Source organism: Colossoma macropomum, unplaced genomic scaffold, assembly GCF_904425465.1.
Source record: "Colossoma macropomum unplaced genomic scaffold, Colossoma_macropomum, whole genome shotgun sequence".
Classification (NCBI taxonomy): Eukaryota; Metazoa; Chordata; class Actinopteri; order Characiformes; family Serrasalmidae; genus Colossoma; species Colossoma macropomum.
In genome coordinates, this window is record NW_023494784.1 from 10,064,697 (window position 1) to 10,077,453 (window position 12,757).

General features: G+C 39.3%; 1 protein-coding gene across 1 annotated transcript in view; it reads left to right on the forward strand.

The window, feature by feature from the left end:
• The first annotated feature begins 6,853 nt into the window (after positions 1-6,853).
• col5a2a (collagen, type V, alpha 2a) overlaps positions 6,854-12,757 on the forward strand; it is a 60,984-nt gene continuing 55,080 nt past the window's right edge. Inside the window, exon 1 of the mRNA XM_036577461.1 lies at positions 6,854-7,194. Coding sequence (XP_036433354.1) covers positions 7,104-7,194 — 91 coding nt within the window. The 5' untranslated portion in view covers positions 6,854-7,103. The remainder of the gene's footprint in view (positions 7,195-12,757) is intronic.

A 12,757-nucleotide genomic window follows, 5' to 3' on the forward strand; every position in this document is an offset into this window, starting at 1 on the left:
CATTCCCTAATGTCCACCTCTATGGCTTCTGTCTTCCCTCTGGCTATTTCTCCATGACCCCGTCCATGGGAGTCCTGCTTAGCGCCGTTATAAAGCCCTCTCATTCCTCTACAAGGAGAGAAAATAAGACTATTCCTTGCAGGCCATGTTGTAGAGAGGCTTGGACTGGCCATAGGCCACACCATTTATGGGCAGAGCTACAAGAGCACAGCTGGCTTTCCACTCAGACTGCCCCCCCCCTCTCTTCTTCTCCTCAGCCACTCCCCCTCTCTCTTCCTCCCTCCCCCGTATGCCTTACAAGCTCTCTGGTTGGGAGTAAATCACCTGACTCTCGGGGGTTCCAGAAAACATAGCTCACAGCTGTTTCCTCTCGTTCACCTTGGAGATTGCAATATGTTTGCTGTGTGAATCTGTACAATTCAGCAGGATGACATATCCAGCCTTTTAAAACAATGCATCAAAACGACTTCACAAGTCTCAATGAAACCTGCAAGATCTGAAATCAGGTTACCTTTTATATGCTGGAACATAACATAATGAGATAAAAAAGAAAAGGTAAGAGAAATGGGGACCAAACTATTTTGTCTGAGCAATAACCACAACCACACGTTTTTCGCAGATGTTTTAGTGAGCTATTATGATTGTAATCAGTGACTAAAGAGAGCTGGCGTGTGGATATGACAGTCCTGTACAGACATAGCATATCGTAGTATAAGACACAAAACAGTTAACTTTAAATATGCTTTAAATACATTTAAATATCCAGTGGTACTCTGTGGGCAGGGCTCAAGAGGAAAAAGGGCAACATGAACACAAATTTAATTTACAGCATATTGCAACCGTTTTTTTTTTAAAGAAAGATATAGTAGTTTTTCCCTAAGGCAGCCTAACATTCTAGCTTTACTGCCCAAACAGGGATTTTAACCCCAAACTTTAACATAGAAGTGCATGATGTTCAGTGCTGAACCATGACTGTTAGAGCTAGGCCTTCAATTTGGGCCGTAAAATTCAAAGCTTAGTCATAATATGAGGGAAAAATCCACCTCAGTAAAATTATTTTAGCGGTAAGCTAACAGAAATACACATAAACACTTTCTGAAGAGGCTGAAGTTAGCTTTTTATTTGAATTTTCCATTCCACCTTAAATGGTGCAGTGATTACATTCTGGCACAATGAGGCACCAAAATGTAACTGCTGCAGCATTTAAGGTGGAAAGAAAATTTCAAAAAAAGCTAGTTCTACAGTGTGTCCCAATTCAGGGCCTGCATTGGTCGAAGGATGCGGTCTACGAAGGCGTGTCCTTCAAAGGCTGCTTAGACCCGCAAGGTCTGAACCGAAATGAGACGATCTGCGCTACGATGGATTTCCTGTTTGTGTCACAGCACTGCTGTTCCCGGCCTTACCGCTGCATCACAAAACGCCGCTCCTGTCAAGTTATTTTAAAGTTCTTTAAAGGTGGAGCCAAAAACTTTGATTTTAGTTTTTTCATTCTTTCGTTTATTAGAGCTGGAGATGCTTCACCGCTGGTGCCTGCACTACACGTATCTTACACTGATGAGATTGGCTGTTTTAACCTTTGTACTGTTAGCCATTTGACTCAGTTTAAACCCAATACTTATATTTTAAAGTGTCTCCACAGCCGCCATTCGTTCCTCTGCTGACACTGCCATGTTCTCAAATCCTCACTGGCACGCAGTGAACCTCTGGATATGTTGGCTGGTGAAAGATCCACCCACTGGATCCTTTGTTGCCACGGAAAAGAAGGACATTTCTGAGCCGCATATGAAGGAGCCTTTGAAATGTGACAGCCTAGTTGTCAGAACCTCACTTGGCAAGGGTTATTAATATGTATGAGCTCATATACATGTTGATCCTAATTGGCCATTTGCCCAGAATACTGGTGAAAATACCACAGCATTAAAAGACACCAGTGTCCTTATCACTGCCACGGTGACTTTATTAATAGCTCTGATTTACATTGATGCACAGTTTTATGAATCTGGCCCAATAAGTGTTAAGTTAATCACCCCTGAAGCATCACAAAACAGTTTTGTTTTCTCCCCGTACAATCTTATTATTGTCTCCAGGACATCAGGAAGGCATCAGTCTGGAACCTTGTCCTGACATAAATCTCTGCTTTTTATAATAACAATTTTGTTTAATACAATTTTAGTCGTAACGGAATGTAAGGCTTTCTTAAAGAGACATTATTAGTGATTTCCACTGCTGAGTTTGACTAAAGTGAAATCTCCACAGATGGTCAGTATTGCACCATAAAGGGGTGATCAAGAAAGAAGAAGCTTGCAGAACCCGAGCTGACCCACAAGCTCTATTCCTGGCATTTAAGAGGGCACTTGGGCTCATTTTAATGCACATTTGCTAATAGCTTAATCCAAGAAATGATCTCTGAGAGCACAGATGATGATGAGAGAGATGACGATACTGCAGATCATGTTTTCTACACCACCTTGCCATGATCTTAGCAGACCATGTCGTATGGTTGCCAGGCAAGGATTGGCTCTGAGACCCAAGGAATTGTAAAAGTCTAGTCCTTCAGGCAGTGAAACCCTCCCACCCCTCCAGCCTGGCCTCCCTACCAAAATTGCTGCCAGATGAAGTTGGCAACCCTATCATGTCATGACCTTTTGGAAAGAAGGACCTGCTTGGCTGCAACATCATAATATTTAACCCTGGTGATGCTGCAGCCATCTGCGGCCGGGAAGAGAGCATAACAGTCCAAGAGGGCGTAACTGTCCTTGCTCTCTCTGGGTGAGCAGGATGGTCCTCCCTCTCCCTCAGTCGCTTAACATGATGCTAGCCAGCACAGGCATCTGTTAGCTGACGTAACTCAAGCATGTTGAGCTGTCAAATTATGTTGTGTTAGCAGCAGCTTGAAAAGTTGCAGTGGAGCTTCATGTGTCTCAGAGAAAGCCTGTGCCAGCCTTCACTCTCCCAGGTTGGTAGCATCGTGTGAAAAGGGGAGACCTAGCTAGTGGGTGTGAATTGGATAGACTAAATTTGGAAATCGCATAACATTTTAATAAAAAGAAAAAAAATAATTAGTGGAATTTCAGATTTTCCAAAATTTCAGCAGAATTAAATGATTAAAACATAAACAGTCATTGAGGTTTGATGTAAGTCGTTCTACAAAATCCTTGTTCACAGTGGTGGTGACAGGAACCAGTGTTTAATGCCCCTTTAAAGCTTTTTCACAGAAAGTTATCACCTGAAATGGTTATGAACGCATTGCCTGATGTCTGAGACGGTGTCTGTAACCACCTTTACTCAGCCTGATTTTACTTAACTTTGATTTTTTTGCTATGTTTTAGCTATTGGTTCACTTTTTATTTTTCTTTTTATTCTTTTTATTTATGTTATTATTGCTAATCTATTGTCTTCCATCTACTATTTCTTTATTTCATTATTTATGCTTTTTTATTTATTTTATCCTTATCTGATCCGTTATTTATTAAGTTACTATATTGTTGTCATTTTAATAGTGTATTGATTTTTTTTTTTACTTTTTACTATTAAATTTTACTACTATGATTATTATTACTTTTCTAGCATTTGATATGTTTTTTTACCATCCAATTTCTCAATCCCTGATTTCTATGTAGGCTTGGCTACATTGAAAATGAGGTTCTCACTCAATGTATTCTGAGTTTAAATAAAGGTTGACTGAGCGATTGATTGATTGATTTTGAAATGTTTTGCGGTGCATTCTTAGGCAAAATAGTTCCCATGACATCATCATCATCAAATAAAACTTATTTTAGATTTATCAGATTTATTCATAAAATTGAATTTAAAAATAGGTGGTACTAATTTTAGGTATATTTCCAGTTTGATTGACAGCCTTGAATCAGGGTGGGATATATACAAATGAATATCTACAAAATGCAGTTTACAAACTGCAGAACTGCAACTCTTCATTCACTAAAGTTGACTGTGGTTTTGCAGTCAGTCCTCCTCTACAACACACTAAAAGCACCAACCTTGGCCACACTGCAGCAGTTAGCTGCGAGTCAGCACTACGAGCTTGGACTAGCAAACCACTCATGTCACAATGATGGATTTAAATAGCCTCGTATGTTCCTTACAACCAAGCACTTCATCAAGTACCTGAAAAGGGAGTGAGAGAATTAAGTGAAGCTTTCTCTCTAGCAAAAAAGAAATATATTTTTCACCACAGCATTTATTTATTTATTTAGGGAAGCTCAGATGCTTGACAGTTCACTGGTACATTGATCTAGGCTGTTCCAGCCAAGCCAGTTATACTGAATACATTACCAAATCATATATTATAAAAGAGCAGAAACAGAACCTTGAAAAGAGGAAATATTCAAGTCCTGCACCAAACCTTGGACACTGTAGTTGCCTTAGACGCAACTTTAGCCTTTAAAGGGCCCATGTCCTACATTTCTTGATGAGTTTCATGATGTTTGTGGTGTTTTACGTACCAAAAAAATCCTATTTTCATTCATTTCGGTTCATTTTCACATTGCTTTTATTTCTGTTTCCGTGCCTTTAAGACTGATATGTGTAAATTACTGCTGTTCCAATTGGCTGCCTTGCATTCTGCCTTTTTCAAAAAGGTCCAGACCTAAACACCTTATATCTTCAGCATGAATGGGTGGGGCTAAACTGCTGTAGGCTGAAAAGGATGATGTATAAAAATGCACTGATTTTTGTGACCTCACAAAATCAGTGAATTCAAAGCAGGCTGTTTTTGCAGCTTAGTTTTAATATACGGACTGTTTTAACAATGTTCACATAATACATTAAGGAAAATTTGGTTTTCCAAAATTTGGTTATGGGCCCTTTAACAGCAACTGCATGTGCTCCTGTAGTTTTGAGATCTCAGCTTAAGATTTCAACATGGAATAGTAAATAAATGCTTCAAATCATGTGAACAAACATAATTAGATGTTACTACAATCATCTTCACCAAAACTGAGCTCCCGAGTGAAACAGAATAAGTAACTGAAGTGATTAAAAGTGAAAAGTTTCTCAGTTCTGCTTCTCTTAAACAGCAAAGTGAAGCAACGTCTCACACATTCCACAAAAGCCCCCACATATGGTCAATGAAGCTAAACCACACGCTTGATCTGCATCTATGCCATACACATCAGCATGGACATCTGTTCGACATGTGAGATATGGCCAATAAAGTCACGAACAAGGCTCTACATTTCTTTCTCCACTGGGGGAAATGACGAGCCACAGTCTACCATCCACGATTTTGTGTTTTATTGGTGAACAAATGTACAAAGTCACATGATGGAAACAGCTCCTCAAAGGGGAATTCCACCAATTTTTCACTAGTTCTGCATAACTGAAACGCAACGGTGTAAGCAAAGTCATTCAAAGTGGTCTGATGTGAAATGCTTTGTAGAAACTTACATAGTCAGAATTGTTCACAGCGCTGGTGATAGGAACCAGACGTCTGAGGAGTTTAAAGGGCTCATATCATTCAACACTGAATGTTCTTCATTCTTTTTTACCACAGACTTTCATGTAATATATATAAACATTGTTTCTAAACATACCATTAACTCTCCAATCCACACAGTCTGTATGTAGAAACTAACCTGCAAAAACAGCAGCAGTTTTGAATTCAAGTCTCTGTGATGTCACAAAAAAAACAACCCATTTACATACATCCATCTATTCAGCCTGCAAACGTTTAGCCCCGCCCATTCATGCTGAAATTATAAAGAGTGTTTCAGCTCTGAGTGCTTTTTGAATGAAACAAAATACAGATCAGCCAATCAGAACAGAGCTCATTTACATATATCAGTCTTAAAGGCACAGTGACAAAAAGAGGTGATGTTATTGTAATGAATAAAAATAGAAAAATGGTCATGTAAAAAGTGAATATTGACTGTTTTGGTACATAAAAATAACATTATAAGTGGATCTCAGGGGAAAAATGTATTGATATGGACCCTTTAATGCCTCTAAAAGCTAATTCAGAAAGTGATTACACAAAACCGTAATGCTGCCCAATGACTGAGACATTGTTTTATGGTAGTTTTGATATAAGAATTTGGACTAAAATGTATTTAAATCCTTGCTGCAGAGGTTGTTGTAAGGCAAAATAGTAGCCAAAGAAAACGTTATCACTATTTTATCATCATTAGAATCATATATAAAAACTCAGAAGACTCGTGTAGGTTCACTGGTGGTTTTGGAATGTTAAAAAACGGCTGTATTTGTGTTGTAGACATGATGACCCCTGGTTCCTGTTATCACTACCACTGTAGAGAAATCTAAACCTGTAAGTTTCTCTACAGTGAATCATTTCACACCAAACCACTCTGAATGACTCTATTTACATCTCAACTACTGAATTAAGAAGAAATTTAGAAAAATCTCTGGTACTCCCTTTTAATAACAATGAAAAAATAAATTGCTGTATTTCATCACTAATATAAGATTTCTTGTCCATTTTAGTCCTTTTAACACTAAAAATCTACCAGCCCAAACCCAAGACAAATGGGACATAAACTCTATTCTTGTTCCCCCGTAAAACGAGCCTGCTAGGGTCGGTGCTATTAGGACTGTCATAAAAGCAGTTTACTCTCTTGCTTAGCAACCACCTCAGGAAGAAAAACAGCAAACAGTCTTCACAATGACCAAGTAAGTCTATCAATAAGAAGAAATGCTGCTCCCAATTAATATCTATGAACTGAAAACGATAAATGATCACAGCACCAACATGGCATGGGGTTTTATGTGGGAGAGCTGCTTTGTGAACATGGGTGTAGTTCCACACAACCACACGTCTGAGCGCATTCTTATGAGACAGCACTGACAAAAAGGGGAGGAAAATTAGGGTTGCCAGCATTCTTCTTATTTAGAGCTGTAAGGAGAGAGAGAGAGGGAGGCAGGGTGAGAGAGAGAAAGAGAGAGACAAAGAGAGAGAGAGAGAGAGAGAGAGAGAGAGAGGGAGGCAGTGGAGTTGGGTTGGGTCTGATTGCTGCTCAAAGCAGGAAAGCTGCTTCAGTCTGTCTTCATGGTGCAGCGATAAGCGTGGACTCTTTTACCCTCTCTCCCCCACACTGCACAAAAAGAAGGCTCATGTCTTCAATATAGACATGATGACCTTTCTGCATTCCCGGATTTTCCTATTTCTGGCTGTATCACTGGCACAAGTACTGTTTGTAAAATGCCAAGACGGAAACAGTGGTAAGTTGAACCAAGATGAGCTGTTAATTGTGCTGCTGGTTAAGCTGATAACTTACTTCTGTGTCTTTGGTAGATGATTTAGCTCTGACAGTGCTAGTTTGTGGCTTTCAGCCTTTGTCTGATGAAACCTATCAGTTTTGACCTCCCCTTCAGGAGGCCAGTTGGGGTACAACTTCTGGGAGACTTCCAAATTAACTTATTTAACATTTTTTCTAGCAATTAAACGTGTTCAAATGTGCAATGTTATGGGAGGAATTGTTGGTTGATTTATCTCTGTAATTGTGTATTAGCTTATCTCTTTCATAGTGATGTACAAGTTGTCTGTCAGGAATTCTAGACTTCAGCCTGTTTCTTGAGCGAGTTAGAACTTCTGTGATGAGACTGAACTTGTTGCAGCTTCCCCTGATGACAGATTCACTTGCATGCAAAGCTCTATGCCCTGCTTTTGCCCATGATGACCACTGATGTCACCTTGTGGTGGAAAAACCCGCATAAACCAGCAAATCACTGTTGTCGGAAGAAACCCTCGTATCTCCAAAATCGTAACTTTACAGGAGAAGGAATAAACTCACTTTACTTTTAATGTAAGTCAATGGAACCAAACTTTTTTCCAAGTCATTTTGGGCCACTTCCTTTGGTCCATTCATCATGAAATTTACACACAATGTGAAGGGCAACAGGCGTTTTGTAATTATGTCAAAAACTGAAAAACGGTTTTCTTCCGACAACAGCGATATGTTATATTCTGGATGCTGGTACGCTGGTTAACAGTTCAACTCTAGACCAGCATAACCAGCTCAGACAAGCACTGAACGCATGTTGGTCTGTGCTGTTTTTTCAGCAGGGTAACATACTGTGTGAAACATGAAGGATGCTAAGAGCTAAAGCTCTCGATTGTTCTCAGACTCTGTAAGTGTTGGCTGTAGAACTTTGTTCCCCAGCACTTTCCTTTCACATCTGTGGAGTCAATTTCAACACTGCACTCACGCGTCTCTGAGGGAACACAGCTTGCATCCTAATTCGGGGCAGATGTTAGGAGGGAGGAGCGGAATGAGAACATGTGAGAGAAGAAAAAAAAAAATGTCTGGGCCCCGAAACACCTGAGCGCCATTACCTCAGTCACGCTGTATGTTTTAGTGAATTTGAAACATGATGTCATTTTTTCCCTTAACTGATGTCATTTGGCGTAACATCACTTTTCAAACAGAGGTCTGAACCCTGAACATGAAGATAGCTTGAAAAGCTGTACTTTACCTGAATTAAAGTGAATGCTGTGGAATGTTAGCATATGGCTAATTGCAGTGACTGTTCCACTTTTGGTAATAGGACATGACGAACATGGCAGGGGGCTGAAAATGCGCCACCTTGTGGTGAATGACTATAACAGTTTGACTGTGACTGTTTGGACAGCTAGCATGGAAAGTTAATTAAAACTCTTTTTAAAAGAATAAAAAAAGCAAAACTATCCAGTGATCATTCCTAAACATAACCTCTTGTGGACATTGTGACCAGATGAATAGTAGGCATTATTTTGGATTACGCACGTTTGGGGGCATTTTCTTGTTCTTGACAATAGCTTTTCCTCCAGCGAGGTTTCCGAATGGTTTCAGAGGTGGAGAATTTGTGGATTTCTGTAACAAACAGGAGATGAAAACAGAAAATCACACTTGTTTTAGTGTCTTCTATGATCTATTATGGAAGTAAATTCGATTAAAATGGAATCCCAATGATTTGATCAAAAATGTTTAAATCAGTGTTGGGTTTTTGTATGAAATGCAAAGTAATTTTGAGACTCCAAAGTCATTTTTGTGCTGTATCTTATCACCCATTGGCTTCAATGGGCACAGAACAAAATGCTTTTTAGAAATTATGTATCTCTGATGTAGCGTTCACCAACAATTCGGCTAACGTTTCCATTTTATGGTGATGCTTGATAAAACAGAGAATGTGCATATGCAACTGGCACTATTTCACTACTCTGTGCTTGTTTTAACGTCATAGGTAGTCATGTGTTTCTATACGTCATCACTTTTCGCATTCCTCTCTCTCAAGTGGAGGAACACAGGTAACTGCGGCTGGTACACCTTTAACAAAGCAGTCAAAATTCTCATTCACAATTCACACTGTAAGCGTAGAATGTAAAGTATTTGTTCTGACAGTTGTATAAGATCATTTTGAGGATGAAACTGTTGTAGTCATATGCACTGTGGAAGACTATGTGCTGTATTTTACTTCAGAAGTAAAATTCAACAGGAACACCTCTTCAACATTGTTTGAATAAGGTATAATGTTGGAATTGCCTGCAAACCCATTCAGTAATGATGCAATACAATGAATTGTAATTGACTGTCGGACATATTCACCTCAATTACTTATAACCTCTTTATTATTCCAGGTCACCTCTGTTCCTGCTTTAGTTTATACAGGACTAACCTTAATAATGACTCTCTACATCAAGTATTAATCTGTGTCTTTGCTCCAAGCCCAGTTAATTTTGTATGAATCGCTGCTGGGCATCAAATTTAATCAGACTGTTTTACAGCCTCTGTCAGAAATGGTTGAAACAGTGTCTTAACTGCCACAGACATAGTTGTTCTAGTGGAGAGGATGATATATAACATGTAATCTGTGTTGCCTCTGCTGTTGGAGAGACTGGCCTGCTACCTGCTGCACTTTGAGTCTTTGAATGACCTTCGTGACGTTGTCTGCTGGACACTAAGACAAATTACGTAACATGATTTGCGAATCATGCTAATTAAATGCTAATCATGACCTTATGTATCGTTGTATGTGAAAGTTTAGGCATCCCTGTTCAAGTGAGACATTTTGTTGATTTTATATTTGTAAATAAGTCAACACATCCTATACAGTGAACACACTTCTGCGCATTTTAATACACAACTACTGTTTATGTGCAGAATTTAAGATGTGGAAAAAAAACAACATAAAATGCAGCCTGTGCAAAAGTTAAGCCACATTTTATATTTTATGTTTTATTTTTTACAGCATGGTAAACTCTACAACTCTGCGCTAAAATGCTATAAATGCCAAATTTAAGCTGTGTTAACTTTAACATCAACAAAACATGTCATTTGACCAGGGGTGTCCAAACTTTTGCACACGACCATACATATGATGCCATGAGGCTCAGAAATCTCTCAGGCTTTATATAAGAATAGAGTTTGATGAAAGTGAAGGACTGCCAGCGGCTACTGTTGAGAAGTTGGACCACAACAGTAACATTTATGTGTTCTGAGAAAAAGACAGCTCAGTAAAAAAAGGCCTTTGTGGGCATTCAGCTTCTCCATAAATGCTGAGAGTGCTTTTTTGTGGAATGGGCATACGAGTCGCACTGAGGTTGCATTGAAGCTTGTTCAGGCATATGTTTAAAGCCTTATTATGATTCAGCTATTAGATGGATGTCACATGTGATATAACCAGAATGCTTAATGAAGAGCAGTCTCTGATGTGGAACCTTTTCTACCCTGTTATTTGGCACTCACAATGTCTTCATTATCCATGCATTTAATTCTCAGTTCCAGGCTTCATCATGCCTGGAAAAGACAGACTCACTCTCGACTGGAGTGGAGTACAATTTGAGTGGTTCTGAGAGACTGCATGGCTGAAAACGTTGGGCCATGTAACATCGTTCTGGTGGTAGGCTTAGTCCAGTTTGTTCGTGCAGTCAGTACAGGTGATAATAAGGAAATTAGAAAAAAGGAACAATCCTAATACTATAAGCCGTCCATCTAGCAAAGTTTGGCGTGCGCGTTTGATGTAAGAAAAGCCTTGAGGACCAACAAAAACACTCCCCCGCCCTACTTACAACTACTTTAACAGCTCTTCATCATCCTCCATAGAGGTTCACATACTCTGTATGAGAAACACTGTAATTTTCCACCTTCTGGCACTTTAACAAAGCAAATCACAGAGTGCACCTAACAGCATGTCATAATGTTGGATCTTTTCATTTAAAACTTTTGTTAAAGTTTGTACAGTGTATATAGTTTGGGCGCCCCTGGTCACATGACATTTTTGTTGATTTTCTGATTGAAAATAAACATAATTAACAAGTCCTCTACAGAGGACACACTTCTGCACACTTTAATGCAAAGGCACTGTTTATTTACTGAATTTAACATTATGGAACCATAAAACGTGGCCTTTGCAAAAGTTAGAGCATGTTTTATATTTCATTTTTTCCAGTTTGTTAAAGCTACACTTTATAAGTTTTGGGGATTTGGAGACCTCTCTGGTGGAAATGTGTAATTGCACACAATATGCGGAAAAAAATTTGGTATGTGGGTTTTGCTTCGGACCCCTTTCCTGAGCAATGAATCTGATGATTGTGAGTGCATTGAAAGAGCATTCAAAGGGAACAAAACATGGGATTGATTTTGTATTTGAGACCTAAAAATAGAGCCTTCAGACCTTCTTGTGTGTGACGTTAACATGTAAGAATGTACAACATGGTCTGAAAAACTCTCATGAAATCCGACGTCGCTGACTTTTAAATGATTATTTCAGGCTTTGCAGGTCGACTCTCAGCAGAGCCCTCACCATATTTTATCCTGTTTTTATTCTCCTGACTTAGTAATGCTACTTTTTTCAGTTTTAACAGAAGTGCTGCTTTAATCTTGGCAAACAAATAGAAATTGTGCACTAAAAAATTGCACATTTAAGTTATTTTGACACAGAAAATCAGCAAAATGTAATTTGACTGAAGGCGTTTTGTTTTTTTGTTTTTTTGCATACGACTGTATGTACAATAAACGGCTGCTTCTGATTGCACCAATAGCATCTATTCGTTCCTCAAAATTGGTGGCAGCCATTGTTGCCACATCAGTTACTTTGCAACAAATAGGCTAAGTGTCCAAATACGTGAACTCAGTTAGGTCTGCAGCAACGTGCTGATGGAAAACATGTGCTGCATTTTTGTGCAGTGACTTGATGACATGCCTCTTTGCCTCTAACGAAAAAAAACCAAAACAAAAAACATCCTACCCTGGAAAACATGACAGCCTGTTCTTCCACTTGAACTGGAAACCATTTAATGTGTCCACAGCGTCTGCTGGAAGCTGCAGAGATACCCCTCGACGTCTCAATGGCACGGGCAGTTTGGATGATAGATTTTTAATGTTGATCTTGCTCATGAGACTTCTCCATGGGAACTACTTATAAAGTAAATGATGGCAGTCAGCAAATGCAGGGCCGGGGGATGACTTCCAGATGTTAAACTGGTTGCTTTGGCAGTGTTCGGAAAATATTAAAACAAACCTTGGCTAGCACTCCTCGAGAGGAAGTTCTATCGCTGATGTTAGAAACACTATGTCAGTGAACAGCTAATGTCGGGAGAACATGGAAAACAGGGGCACATGGTGTAAAGCAGCCGCGTTACTCTCCTTTTATCAGGAACAAACCAATTTACCTTTCCAAATAAGCTAGAAACTAATCCTTACCCTCCCATCTCAGTGTGGGAGGAAGAAGCGTATGAATATTCTCAGCCTCGACCTGGTGGAAATGTACCGCACTGAAACAGATGCTATGCATGCCTGTGCAGAAC